Source organism: Gekko japonicus, unplaced genomic scaffold, assembly GCF_001447785.1.
Source record: "Gekko japonicus isolate JY-2015 unplaced genomic scaffold, Gekko_japonicus_V1.1 scaffold669, whole genome shotgun sequence".
NCBI lineage: Eukaryota > Metazoa > Chordata > Lepidosauria > Squamata > Gekkonidae > Gekko > Gekko japonicus.
Genome location: NW_015167073.1, coordinates 209,210 through 224,263, shown reverse-complemented (window position 1 = coordinate 224,263; position 15,054 = coordinate 209,210). Strand labels below are relative to the sequence as shown.

At 49.6% G+C, this 15,054-nt stretch overlaps 1 protein-coding gene across 1 annotated transcript in view; it reads left to right on the top strand.

Moving 5' to 3' along the window:
- Nucleotides 1–11,995: 11,995 nt before the first annotated feature.
- NFATC4 (nuclear factor of activated T-cells, cytoplasmic, calcineurin-dependent 4) overlaps nt 11,996–15,054 on the top strand; it is a 42,659-nt gene continuing 39,600 nt past the window's right edge. The window contains exon 1 of the mRNA XM_015412717.1: nt 11,996–12,188. Coding sequence (XP_015268203.1) covers nt 12,092–12,188 — 97 coding nt within the window. The 5' untranslated portion in view covers nt 11,996–12,091. The remainder of the gene's footprint in view (nt 12,189–15,054) is intronic.

Here is a 15,054-nt window from a genome sequence, read left to right as displayed (position 1 = left end):
CACACCCCCTGACATCACCGGAAGTGTGTCAGAAGGCAACACCCACCGCTCAGGCTCCATTGGACTGTTTTGGATTCCTAGCTATTGGTGTGTGGGGGGGGGACGTGCAGATCTGTCCTCGGAGAGGAGGGAGAACTTGTGCCTGAATAAAACTTGGTCTTAAAGGTGCCATTGGACTGTTTTTTTTGGGGGGGGGGGCTCTGCAACTTACCTGGTTGCTCCTTGCTCTGACTGAGGGCTGCTGGGAGCAGGGGGCGGGGCTTGTTGCATGTGCCCGCCCCCTGGGCTCTTTACAGCTGCACTCCTGCAGGAAATGACCCCTGCTAAGAGCTAAATTCAAGGAATTTTTCAGCCCAGGCCTGACAATCTTAAAGTGGGTTTAATAAAAGGTTCGACATGACCTTTTCCTCTTTTTATGTTGCCACCTGTGATTTCTGTTTATCTTGGCACTGGGTGAATTACTGAGATGAAGTGCTTTTTAGTTTCTTCTCATTCTTCGGCCTGTCCTTTATGACCCTGCAGCTTTCCTTGTGTTCTGCCTGTAACTGTAATCTGCATTGTATCATTCACATATTTGCAGTTACTAGGCTATTTACATGGTTTCATACTGCTTTGCCATTTAAATTTATTCACCGTTAAGAGGTTATGAACCACCTTACGGGTTTGGTTTGGTTTTTAATTCAAACACACGGGCTACAAATCCCTTAAATAAAACTGAAATACATGGTTGGGGGGAAAGGAGGGGTTAAAAGTCCATAAACTACGTGATGTTTCTATGCAAAATTAAGCACTTTCATTTTTATTTATACATCACTTTTCTCCCTGATGGGGATCCAAAGTAGTTTACAGCATCGTTCTCCTCTCCCCTACTACCCCGTGAGGTAGGTTAGTCTGAGAGAGTTTTTTATTTTCTCCCGTCCCAATTTTTGGGTTTTTAAAACATCACACCCTAGCTACAAAAGGCTGTTGGTTTAACACTGGAGCTGGAGGCACACGCACAAAGGTCTCATTTCCACAAAGGCAATGGATCTGCCCCAACATGTATATGACGGTCTAGAAGATGAAAAGCACTTCTGTCAGAAAAACAGTCCTGGCCTCCCATACTAGGTTGTTGTGAAGAGGACTGAGCCACCGTATTTGGGGGGGGGGCATTTTGGACAGATCAACAGCTTTCCCCAACCATTCTATTGCCTCCCCACTCCCAGCAGGCAATTTATTTATTTTATTTTATTTATTTTTTGGATTTATATCCCGCCCTCCCCGAAGGCTCAGGGCGGCTAACAAAGAGGCACAAGTGCCAAAGTTAAAACAGATAAATTGGGGTTGTTGATCTTGTAGGGATATTTTTTAAGGATCTACTAAGCGTGCCTTGTTCACTTCCATTCCTCCTTTCCAGCCATTTCCCCAGAAGATCTATATGTCTGGCAACGGAGAACATGACATTTCTTTATTTATAAAATCATAACAGTTTCCAGAACCTGTGGTTAGAGCGCAGTGCATACATAACTCAAATAAATACTGCAAGACGGTGTCTGAGGGCAAGCAGCTCTCCTTCAAAATTACCACCCTAGCCTAATTCACCCTCGTTCAGCCCCCAATCTCCCACTTGTGTTGTTCCCCAAAGGCACTCTGCACATGCTCAGATGCGTCACATAATTCTTAAATGTTCCGTAAATCAGGGCAGTAATTCTAATGCCCTGCTAGTTCCCAGCCACAAAGCTCATCGGGTTGCTTTGGGATAGCCATTCTCGTTCAGCTCAGCCTACCCCACAGGGCCGTTGTGAAAGCTAAATACGGAAGCGGGAACCACTCTGACCACCTCGGTGGAAAGGCAGGATAAAATAATATGTAGATAGAGAATCTTTAGACTTGTTAACAAGTCCGCGGGCTACTCTCCGGCCCAGATTCGAATCATGCACATACTTAACCCGCACTGCTGCAGCTGGAACGAGCTTTCCCCCCAACTTGCTCCTCCGCTTTGGGGGAGACGGTGGCCGAGCCTTGCGTCTTTGCAAGCGGATCAGAATCCTGAACCTCCACCCACCCTTTCCCCCCCATTGCCTTACCTGGAGGAGGCGCCGCCGCGCCGCCTACTTCCAGCCCCACGAAGGAGCTCTCTTGAAACTGTTTAAGGAAGTCTCTGCAGGTTTAAAGGGGAGGCGAGCGAGAGCCAATCGGCAGAGGCGCGCGGAGGCGAGGGAGCCAATCGGAATGGAGAGACGGGAGGGGGAAAGAGAAACAGCAGAAAAAGAGGAAGAGAGAGAAAAGGTGTGTTTGGGGGATTCCTCGGTGGGAGTTTCCCGTCCGCTTTCATCTGATCAGCCGTGAGGGGCAGGGCTTTTGCTGGTGGAGAAAACGATGGGGGGAGGGAATATGAGCCCCGGAACGCCCCCGCCCCGGTGTCCACAGATTCCGTTTGAAGTCCCCTGTCAATAAGAAGTTCCCATTGAGGAGGGTCCACCCCCGTGAAAAAACAAAGAGGAGGAAAGTTTATGAATGAGCGGCGTCATAAGGAAAGTGCGGTCGAAGCCAGAAGTTCGGCTGCCTTGCCAAAAGTAGTCTGAAGTCCTTATTGTAAAAAGAGTGTGTGCTGGTTTTTGTTGTTGTTGTTGTTGTTTTCTGGGGTTTTTTTTTTTATTCTGTACAGGTGCTATGGCTTTCTTGCTAATGCAATAAATATTATTATTATTATTATTATTATTGTTGTTGTTGTTGTTGTTGTTGTAGTAGTTGTTTTGCTGTAAAGTCACAGCTAGTCCATGGCGGCCCCATATGGTTTTCAAGGAGAGAGACATCCAGAGGTTATTTGCCATTGCCTGCCCTGGACTTCCCTGGTGGTCTCCCATCCAAATACTGACCAGGGCTGACCCTGCTTAGCTTCTAAGATCTGAGGAGATGAGGCTAACCCGGGCCATTCAAGTGAGGGCAAACTGACTCAGACTGGCAGCAGCTCTCCAGGGACCCAGGCAGAAGTCTTTCGCATCACTCACTGCCTGGTCTTTTTAAATGGAGGGGCTGGACATTGAACCTGCGATCTTCTGCATGCAATGCAGAGGCTCTTCCCTCACTGATTTTTCTACCAGTGAACTTTCTGTCACTTGAAGAATGTGGTGGATCATTTTTTAAAAAATGAATCATTGGCATCTTTCCCTGTAGTGTTATCAAGTCCTGACAAGTCCGGACATGTCCAGACTTGTCCAGAGACAAACCACAAGCTTCGCTCCTAGAGTCAATGGACCAGGTGGATCCTAGCCCGCCCCAATCAGAGGGCTAGGTTCCTGGCCAAGAAGCCGATGGGACTCTCTGCCACTGTAAATAACCTATCGGGAAGTGGGGGGGGGTGTTTTGGGTGGTGGGTTCTGAGGGAATATAAGTCGCCTTGTTCCTGATTGAATAAAGTACGCTTTGCTGAAATCACTCTCCGTCTGCGTACTTTTCATTCCCCTTCCACAAAGTCCTTCTGCCTGAAGACCTGTCCTGTTTTAGGTGGGTCTGAAGCACGAAGTAATGTATGGCTGCGAGAGTTGGACCATAAGGAAGGCCGAGCGCCGAAGAATAAGTGCTTTTGAATTATGGTGCTGGAGAAGACTCTTGAGAGTCCCTTGGATTGCAAGGAGATCAAATCAGTCAATCCTAAAAGAAATCAACCCTGACTGTGCCCTGGAAGGCCAGATAATGAAGCTGAAATCCTTTGGCCACCAAATGAGAAGGGAGCACTCACTGGAGAAGACCCTGATGCTGGGAAAGATTGGAGGTCAAAGAAGACGGGGACGGCAAAGGATGAGATGGTCAGACAGTGTTACCGATGCAAAGAACGTGACATTGAGCAAACTCCAGAGCACGACGGAAGACAGGAGGGCCTGGCGTGATGTGGTCCAGGGGGTTGCGAAGAGTCGGACCCGTCTTGTGCGGCTGAAGAACAACAACAAAGAAGCAGCAGAGCCAACTTTGAGTCTGATGCAGTTTGATGAAAGGACAACCCCAATAAAGCAGAGATCATTCCCTCCACCAGGGGGCAACAAGGCCATGTCTGAAGAGCCCAGAAACTCTCCCTCTGGCGTGCGCTTTCTCTGTTCCGCCCGCACATATCTTCAGTTATTATTATTATACTTTTCGTCTTCTAAAAGGAAAAGTTCCAGGAGTTTATTATGCCAGGATGTCATCAGCCTCTGACTTCAAAACCCTGTCTCATAAACTGAGATGGATATAGAAAAGAGCAAGTAGCACCTTTTGTTGTTCAGTCGCACTGTCGAGTCTGACTCTTTGTGACCCCATCGACCAGATCACACCAGGCCTTCCTGTCTTCTGCCGTCCTCTGAAGTTTGCTCAGTTTCATGTTTGTTGCATCTATGGCACTGTCTAACCATCTCATCCTTTGCTGTCCCCGTCTTCTTTGACCTTCAATCTTTCCCAGCATCAGGGTCTTAAAAGGTAAAGGTTCCCTTGCTCGAAAGCCAGTCGAATCCGACTCTAGGGTTGCGGTGCTCATTTCCGTTTCAAAGCCGAAGAGCCAGCGCTGTCCGAAGACGTTTCCGTGGTCATGTGGCCGGCATGACTAAACACCAAGGCACACGGAACGCTGTTCCCTTCTCACTGAAATGGTACCTATTTATCTACTTGCAATTTCTTGCTTTCGAACTGCTAGGATGGCAGGAGCTGGAACTAGAGACGGGAGCTCACTCCGTCATGCGGCACACTCAGGTCTCGAACTGCTGAACTACTGACCTTCCACAGCCTGCAGTTGAGCGTCTTAACCACTTGAGCCACCGCAGCTCCAGGGTCTTCTAAAAGACTTACAAAACATGTGGCAGGGGGTATGAGCCTTGGTGAGTCACGGCTCACTGCTTCAGAGATGGATGCAGATTTAGGTGGGGGTTGCTGTGTTGGTCTGAAGCAACAGAACAAAGTTTGAGTCCAGGGGGCACCTTTAAGACCAACAAAATTCAATTTTGGGTGGAAGCTTTCATATACACGCACGGCTGATGCACTGATTAAGTGTGCATGCACACGACAGCTTATACCCAGAGTTAAACTTTGTTGCCACTGGACTCAAACTTAGATTCCTGTGTGTGTGGAAAATGCAATCTGCCCATTGTCAGACAGTTACAGCAACTCTTTTGTTCTGGATTCAGGAGTGTGAGTGCTGGTGGATTAACTGTCACATAAAGAATGCCAACCTAGCAGTTCGAAAGCAAGAAATTGCAAATAGATAAATAGGTACCACTTCAGTGGGAAGGCAACAGCGTTCCGTGCGCCTCGGCACGCTGGAGCGATCAGACACGGGAAAGTCCATCCGTGGCCTGTAGCAACCCGTTAACTACCGGATTTCCCCCGGTGTCTTTTAACTCCAGTTCTGCGGTGGAGCAGAATGGGTCGCCAACTGCTGCGGGGCGCTTCCCAGATGTTGTTGTCTGATCGCGCCCCTTAAATCCGCCCAGCATTCGCACCTACGTCGGGTCCAATTGTGTGTATGATCGCAGCCTTGGTTTATCTGTCGGTCTCTGCTCTTTCCTATCCAAAGTGTACTTCTCAAATAGAGAGAAGTATCTCTCTTTTAAACGTGCCATCTGGCTCTGTGTCGCTTTGTAAGCTGCGTAACCTGGTAAAGTGACGCTCCTGCGTTTGTAGCTTTATTTAAGCACTCTGCTAACGAATGGTGGCTGGACTAACCACACCAGTTAACCTCAATAAAAAGGACCAGGTAGGAAGTGATATGAAGGACCGCTACCTGAGACCCTGGAGAGCAGATGGACTAAAAGTCTGGTCAGGGCCGGCCCGAGGTTTTTTCACATCCTAGGCGGGGCTAGCTTATGGGGGGCCCCCCTCCAGACGAGCATGCTGCGGTTGGGCCGGGAAGCACCGAAAGGCGCCGCCGGGCTGGGCTGAATAGCAGGAAGGGCTCGTCAGGGCAGCCAGGGATGCAGGGCTTTGGGTGGGGGCTGGGGGGCTTTGGTGGGGAGGCGGGTCCTGTTTGGCGCCCCTGAGGGCCACCACGCTCTAGGCGAGTACCTAGCTTGCCTAGCGGGTGAGCCGGCCCTGAGTCTGGTTCACTTTCAGGCTCCTCTGTGCGGTCAAATTCAGCCATATCCGCCTTCCCTTCCAAGCCATGCGGTGGAAGCCCCAGGATTGCCTGGGTTTATATAAAAAGCAAAGGGGAGGGGGAGTCGGATCTCACTGACAAGCAGTTTCCATGTCTGGCTGCTGGGAACGTTGGCTTTTATGGGGAAACCAGACCGATGTTGGCCTCCAAAACAGACACTTGAAATTGGGGAGGGCCGGCGGGTTGGCTGGGCCGGGGGAACGAAGAGGGGGTGGGGCCGGGGAGGGAGCCGTGGAGGGCGGCTCGAAGACGCCCCCTCCCCAGTCCAGCTTAGATCAGCCTCTAGGGAAGGCCTCAGAAACAGGCCTGGCGTTCGGTCTCCCTTAACTCCGCCCGCTAAAAGACGGATGGTTTTGATTAAAGTTAATGAAAGAGGGACAGAGAGAAGGCAGAGCGTGCTCCGGCCTGGGCAGTCTCTCTGTTTTGCAAACTCCACATGCGTCAGACTCCCTCGTGGGCTGTAGAAATGGGGGAAACGAAAGCAGGTTAACCCCTTGGCGTTTGGGCTGGCTGGGAGTCCTGACTCCGGGTTCGGAAATTCCTGGAGATTTGGGTGTGGCGCCTGGGGAGGGCGGGGACCTCAGCAGGGTAGAATGCCATAGAGTCGACCCTCCAGGCAGCCATTTTCTGCAGGGGGAACTGAATTCTGTAGTCTGGGGATCAGGGGGAATTCTGGGAGATTTCCAGGCCCCACCTGGAGGCTGGCAACCATGCTAGGGTTGTACACTCTGGCTTGGGGATTTCCTGGAGATTTGAGGGCAGAGCCTGGGGGAGGGGGGGTGACGTTTTGGGCGGTGCAGGGTGCTCAGCAGGGATGCAATGTGGGTTGGGAAATTCCTGGAGTCTTTGGGGGTGGAGCCTGGGGAGGGTGGGGTTAGGGGAGGGGCCACAGCACTGTATGATACCACTGAGTCCGCCTCCCAACGCAGCCATTTTCTCAGGGGGAACTGATTTCTGTAGCCTGGAGACCAGTTGTAAATCTGGAGATTGGTAACCCTATAACTCCCCAAGTGTGGTCTTAGCAGCTCCAAATCCACAGCCGTGCCTGCACCGACCCTCCCCCTCTTTTGCCCATTAAGAGCTCTGCTGTCCCTGAGCCACAACCCCCCCCCCACTTCCCCAGCTAGAGAGTCAAATCCAGCTCAACACACATCTCCAGCCCATTTTGTCCCCACCAAAAGCTTAATGTAAAGCAACGAAAGATCAGCCCCGGCTCTAGAGCTGGTTTGGATTGTCAGTGGTTATGTCTGGGAATGTAGAGATAATAAAAAAAGAGGATGATGTTGCCTCTGTGCATGTGCAAAGTTTGGTGTAGCAGTTAAGAGCGGCGGACTCTAATCTGGAGAGCTGGGTTCGATTCCTCGCTCCTCCTCCACATGCAGCCAGCTGGGTGACCTTGGGTCAGTCACAAGTTCTCTCAGAGCTGTTCTCTCCAGAGCAGTCCTCGAAAGAGCTCTCTCAGCCCCACCTACCTCAAGGGTGTATGTTGTGGGGAGGGGAAGGGAGATTGTAAATCGCTCCAAGACTCCGAATGGACGGGGTATAAATCCAATCTCTTCTTCAAAGTGCATCACATTTGCCATCATCTCCATAACTCTCTGGGAATCCTGGCCAGAAGGTGTTACTTCCAGGTTGGATTGATCGCAGGCAAACACTGAAGTTTCCAGTTTCCACCAAGAACCGAAGTTCAGACCCAAAGAACCTGTGGGTTCAGGAGCAGCTCCAATTCCATTTTTATTCCTCTTCCCTCCAAGGAACTCAAGACGGCATAAATGTCCTTTCTGCCCTAGTTTATCCTCCCAGGAATCCTGTGAAGCAGGTTAGATGGAATGCCGCAGCCCAGGGAACTTTTTATGGACGAGGATTTGAAAGCAGACCTCTTTCCCAAATCCTAATCAGAGCCTGGAGCCTGTCTGCAAATTGCCTTCTGTGCAGGCCTAGCCTGGATGGAGAAATGATCACAGTACACCTTTCTTTGAGCACCACCCCATTTTGGAAGAGTTGGGTTAGATTGGGTCGCTTCTTTGAGCACCACCCCATTTTGGAAGAGTGGGGTTAGATTGGGTTGCTGGCAATACTCCGTCTGAGCTGTGGAGTCCTGTGAGGAAAAATTCTCCTTTGTGAGCTACTGGCATTAAAGCCGTGAGCGAGCCATTTGGCCCCTGCCATCCTTCCTGAGCGAAGACAAAAATCTGTGAGCCGGAGGCTAAAGAACTGTGACCTAGCTCACACTAACTCAGCTTAGAGGGAACACTGCAGTCTGGAGCCCTCCTTCCTGAGCTAAGGCAAAAACGTGTGAGCCAGAGGCTGAAAAACTGTGAACTAGCTCACACTAACTCAGCTTAGAGGGAACACTGCTCTGGAGTCATCCGTCTTGAGCTAAGACAAAAACGTGTGAGCTGGAGGCTGAAAAACTGTGAACTAGCTCACACTAACTCAGCTTAGAGGGAACACTGCTCTCTGGAGTCATCCTTCTTGAGCGAAGACAAAAACGTGTGAGCCGGAGGCTGAAAAAACTGAGCTAGCTCACACTAACTCAGCTTAGAGGGAACACTGGCCCGCATTTCCCCCTCTAGCCCTCACCTCTGCAGCAGCCCTGCTCTGGGATGCTGATACACAAACCGGCGTGGTGCCCGGGAAGTGATTTGAGAAAGTGGGTGGGGCTCTTCCCTAGAAAGGCTTCTGGTTGGCCACTGGAGGTTTGATTGGCTGTGGAGATTTTTAAAGACATTGGATAGAGCCGGGGACCCCAACAGGGTGCCCGCAAAGTGTTTTGAGAAAGTGGGTGGGGCCGGGCGGAGCTCTTCCCTAGAAAAGCTTCTGGTTGGCCACTGGAGGTTTGATGGACTGTGCAGATTCTGAAAAATATCGCTTTGGCGGCAGCTGCCCCAGCAACACCGTGGGACTGAAGGTAAGCTGTGGCAGCCATTTTGTGGCTGGCTCCGCCTCCTGCAGGGGCCATTTTGTGAGAGCCCCAACCGCACTGTGTCATAATTCCAAAGGGGCCTGCAGGCTCAAAGAAGCTTGGGGACCCCTGGGATGGTGTGTCATACTCAGAACCTGGGAGACCTGGGTTCAGAGCCTCACTTCAAATCCCCGTGGGGCACATAACAGCCTGGCCTACCTCACAGGGTTGTTGTGAAAAAATGGAGGACTGGAACAATGTTCTCCCCTACTTTCAGTCTCAGCTAGGGAGAAAAGTGGGATATGAATAAATAAATGCAAAATGTGTGTGAAAAACTGGTTTGTGAAGCCTGAGCATCACCTTGGGAAAGTATTTTTGCCTTTTCCTGGAAGGAGTTTCTGTGCAGCTCCAGAGGGAAGCTACGCAAGAGTTCCTCAGGTGACGTCATGAGCGTCTGTGTTTTAATGGCCCGTCCCTTTGGGTTTGCAGGACAGGGAGGTGGCAAAAGGACATTCCCGTTCCTTAATGACTGGGGACCTTTGCCTTAATGACGCGGACGTCTCTCCCTCCCCAGTCATTGCAATGTGACCCTGATTACGGCTTGTCACTTGAGCAAAGCAACAATTAAAACAAAAACAAAGGCAAGGCAGGTGAGCAGCTGTGAGTTTGGTAGGACTGGATGAAATCTGGGAACTGGATGACACATGAGCAGCTTTGCGGCATGTTTTCGTAGCCAATATGCTCTGTTTGGATATTTGTGTTGGGAAAGGCCCTGTCTCTATCTGAAAAGACTGCAGCTGGGGCTTCGAACCTTGGGTTGAAACGCACCCATGGTGTGACTTGGTGTGATATAGAGACAGATCCTGTGACTTGCAGGGCTATTTTTGGGCAGGAACGCACAGGAACGGAGTTCCGGCTGGCTCCCAAGTTGGCCACGCCCAGCAGGAACTCATTAACATAACAGGCCACACCCAACAGCAGAAACTCATTAGGATTGGGTGTCTGGCCTAACATGCAAAGGGTCCCTGCTACAAAAAAAAGCCCTGGGTTTTGACAAGGTGAACAAAATAAGAAGCAAAAGTTGGGTGTGGCTGGAAGATCACTTCTGGTAACATGGGGGTGTGGCCTAATAGGTTAATATGATGTGCGGTCAGGGGTGTGGCCTAATAGGCTAATGAGTTTCTGCTGTTGGGTGTGGTCTATTGTGCTAATGAGTTCCTGCTGGGCTTTTTCTACAAAAAAAGCCCTGCCCATGAGGCATAACCATACAACTGGTGTGGTTAGTAGTTGGAGTGTACAGCTAGGATCTTGGATGACCACGTTCAAATTCCTGGCTCCACCACGGAAGTCTGCCAGGTGCCCAGGGCCTGTGACAGTCTCTCAGCTTAACTTACCCTCACAGGACAAAGTCTGAGTCCAGGGGCACCTCTAAGAGTAACAAGCTTTAATCCTGGGTAAGTTTTCATGTTCCTGCCAACCTAGCAATTCGAAAGCAAGACATTGCAAGTAGATAAATAGGTACCACTTCGGTGGGAAGGGAACAGCGTTCCGTTTAAGATGTGACTGGACTCAAACGTTGTCCTGTTGTTTCAGACCCACAGGGCTCCCCCACTGAATTTACCCTCGCAGGGTTGTTGTTGTAGGGATTAAGTGGAGGAGGGGGGAACAGGGTGAAAAGCCACTTTAGAGTCAAGGAGAAAGGCAGGATTTTTTTAAAAAGGCATCATAAAATAACATCGTTGACCTCCAAAATGGCCTTTCCTGCCAATTGGCACAAAACAAAATAAAAATAATAGCTCTTGACAAACCGCATTACCCAGGAACGTTTGAAAAAATGTATTTTTTTAAGTATACAAGGTGGCAAAGAGCAAAAAAAAAAAAGCGGTTAAAAGGAAATGAAACGGGTCTGGGTAAGTCGTGGGGGCATGATTTGTGTAGGTCTTCCTATAGTCTTAGACATGGTCTACAGTATGATGCTGGTTTTATTTCATTGCAGTACAGAAATCATACGAATTCATGAGGATCCGACCTTTGGAATCATGTTGTTGCGCTGATCTGGTGCCACGAATCCGTGGGATCGTGATTTTTGCGGTGCCCCCTATAGACTAACACATGGCCTACAATATGATTGTGGTTTGATTCCCTTTCAGTGTAAAAATCATATGATTTCATGAGGGTCCGTTTAGATCCGACTTTTACCCTTTTCCAAATGAAACTAATTAATAAATCATCTCTGCCCGGTTGGCATCCCTGCCGAGAGGGAAGCGTATGGAAGTTACACCTTGAATCCGTACCTCTCTTCCCTGCAAATTAACCTGTTGGACGTATAGACTCGGGGCCGACGGGCAGCCTCCACTACCCCGAGGGCTGCTGCTTCGGGAATGCCAGAATTGCACCGCCGTCTTTTTCCCTGCGCATTTGTCGGATGGCTCAGCGACACCTCTCCTCCTTGCCCTAAACGGGAGCGTGCGTGATGCCTGCATTCACGTGGCTCTCGCCTCCCGCACAACCATTATTCATGCATTACGATTGTTTTCCCGAGCCATAGCAGCGCGGCTATTCGCTCCCCGCGCCTTTAAGAGCCTTGCCTGGGTGTGGCCAAGCTTCCATAGCCGGCAGACAAACGGGGGCGGGTCCCCTTCGGCAGGCTTCCAATGAGCTCCAGGTAGAATGTTCCATCTGGTGAGAGAGGGGAGGGAGGACAGGGACGGAGGTTCATTCCTTGGGTGGGGGAAATAGACCCGTCCAGGTCCCCCCTCCTTTCCTCCCCCCCTCAGTGGGTGTGTCTTCGTGTGACATGGGGGCAGGGCTCGGCTTTTCCCAACAGCCAATCAGCGGGGAGAGGGGGACGGGGAGGGGGGCGCTCGGAGGAGAGGGAAAAGTTTGTTTGGGAAAGTTTGGTTTTTTGGGGAAAAAATAAATTAGAGGGGGGGGGGAAGTGGAAGGCAGAAGGCATTGCGTTAGAAAGGGGGATCGGGAGAATTCCCCCCCGTTTTGTTGAAATAAGTGGCTAAATAATTGATTTTGGGGGGAATCAGGGGAGAATCCCCCCTCCACTAAGCTGCATCTGCCCCCCCTCCCCCAAAATGGGGGCTTCGAACTGTGAAGATGAAGATTTGGAATTTAAGCTGATTTTTGGAGAAGAGGAGAAAGAATCCCCCGGCATGGGGGTCCCCTTGGAAGGTGAGGGGCTTTGCTTTGGAGGGGGGGGGGGTTATTGCTTTTGGCTGGGACGGGGCTGGGGCTCTGTTCTGTGATATTCCGAAGGAAGGAAGAGCCGCTTTTTAAAGGGAGCATCTGCGGGAGATAGCCTTTTTCCCCTTTTTAGGATGAGGGGGAGGGAGACGACATGAAAGATTCCACCCTTCTGCAGCGCATGTTGGGTGGGGGGGGAGAGGTTTGCCTGCGAGTAAGAATTGCAAAGCGGATTGTGAAACCAGCAAGAAGAGTTAATAAGAGTATCTGCAAAGGCTTTGTAGGGGTGGCTTGTTTCTTCTCAGGGTGCCTTTAACAGCACATGGGAGAAAGACACAGTTTTAGGGTAATCAAATATCCTTTTTTTTTTTTTTTAGAGGGCATGCCCTCTTTCTCTGCGTCCGTCCTCTTTTGGGCTCTTCTAAAACTCAGGGTGCCTTTAACAGCACATGGGGGAAAGACACAGTTTTAGGGTAATCAGATATCCCTTTCTTTCTTTTTTTAGAGGGCATGCCCTCTTTTTCCCTGCGTCCGTCCTCTTTTGGGCTCTTCTAAAAAAACTGGATAAAATTTCCCCCCTTTTGAGTTGGAAGGTTAGGAATATTCCCAGTTAGTGGCAATTAGCACAGCTTAAATAAGCAGGGGTCTTCAAAATGAAATTTGGCATACTGATCACTTGTTTGAAGTAGTCCGTCGGGAAATCGGTCTTCTTCTTCTTCTTCTTTTTTGCTTTTCGAACAATGGTAACCCTGTGCAGTTTGCATGAGTTTGATGTGTTGGCCAAAGTTTGTCGTTGCAAGTTTACGGATCACACAGAACTCCATGCAGGAGGGATATTGTAGCTCTGGATTCCCCAGGATTGATAACTGGCTATCTTTATGTTGTATATGAATGATATATTTTTTTAAAAAAATAGAGGTTGGAGCTAGGATCCAGACAATCCCAGGCTCCGGCTGCAGCTCTGAATTTGCATGAAGTGAGCCGCCATCTCCTAGCCGTGGCCTTGTTGTTTGTAAATTGAGACTGGCCTGCCTCATAGGTCTGTTGTGAAACTGACGTCCTGTATGTCTGTGAAGAGCTGTGAGCAAAGAGAAACGATGCTTTTCCCCAGCTAGTAAGATGATTCCCCGCCATGGTAACTTGGGTAACCTAGAAAATATAGATGGGCAGCTGTAAAGACAGCTGGAGAACCAGTAGTGAACTTCAGGTAGAGTGTGTTTTTTGCCTCACCTGTGACCTGCCTCAGATGATGTAATGTGCACCCAAAGGTTGTATCTGGCAAAGTGGGTTCTAGCCCATGACATTTTAGGCTGGAATACAAAACTTGTTCATTTTCAAGATGCCACAAGCCTCTTGTTTATTTTTAAATACCGGTTCCTGGACAGTCGAAACTGGGTTGCAGTCCTTCATGAAGAGACTGGAATGTATTTCTCTGGCCTGGGGGCAGGGGAGATAACTCTACACAGCTTATCTGTCCACTTCAAAGAAGAAGATGTTGTAAGGTCGCCTCCATGTTTGAGATGAGAGGGATGGCAGGGGCTCAATTACTCTCAGCATTCCACAGTTAAGGATACATCTGCCCGTCAATCTCCAATTTTGATATAGTGCTTTCTTCACTGTGTTTCCCCACAATTAAAACCCAAACAAATGGTAACCATAGAAATTAGCTTGTTATTCCTGTTTGGTCCTTGAATCTGTTAAACATTGCTGTATGCTAATTTGCTGCTCTCACCCTCTACTTATATGTATGGACTGGTAATTTCCATTTCATTGTATCTGAAGAAGTGCACGGGCATATGAAAGCTTATTACCTTGAGTAAAACTTTGTTGTCTTAAAGATGCCACTGGACTCGCACTTTGTTCTGTCAGGAGCATGAGGTAGGCTAGGAGGTACCCTTGATTATGGCTGGCCCCAAATCTGCGGTATCTAAACACTTAGGTGTGAGGCAATGTTCCCTCTAAGCTGAGTTAGTGTGAGCCAGCTCACAGTTTTTTAGCATCCGGCTCACACATTTTCTGTCTCAGCTCAGGAAGGAGGGCTCCAGAGCAAACTAATCTCTGCAGTAGCCAAATGGCTCGCTCTCAACTTTAATGCCAGTAGCTCACCAAGTAGAATTTTTGCTCACAAGACTCCACAGCTTAGAGGGAACATTGGTTTTAGGGTATCCTCTTGTGACAACTATGTTTCTAATGACAGATGGTATGTTCTTAAGGACTAGCACCAAATTCATAATTTGGTCCCCCCCCCCCCGTCTTTCACATCACTTCTGACTGTCCGAAACACTTTTCTTGCATTTCTCTCAGGCAGTTGCTCTCGTTGTGATGAGGATGATGATTTTTTTGCTGCCTTCCCCAAAAGCTGAACTCCACCTCCCGAAAATTAAATATATTAGTTCGGAAAGATTTCCAGAAGGTCAGGCTGTTGCAGCAAAAGTAACCTTTCAAAAACCGAACATTCATGGGGGGACACGCTTCCCTCAGAAGTGGTCCCCTCGGAAGCCTCGTAAGAGCTTAACACGCGAAAGGTCGCATCTGGTGTTCAAAGCCTGGCTTTCCAAAATAGAAAAGTGCGGTTTGCGTGACACACATACTTGAAAAATAGACAACACCCCCGGGGGTGGGGGGGCTGCTGTTTCGTGATATGGTTTACGACTCCAGCCCCGTCTCGGGAATCCGCAATGGCCCCTTCAGTCGGGGAGGAGGCGAGTACCAGTGTTCCCTCTAAGCTGAGTGAGTGTGAGCTAGCTCACAGTTTTTCAGCCTCCAGCTCACATGTTTTTTGTCCCCGCTCAGGAAGGAGGGCTCCAGAGCAAGCTAATTTCTGCGGCAGCCCTATTGCTCGCTCACAACTTTA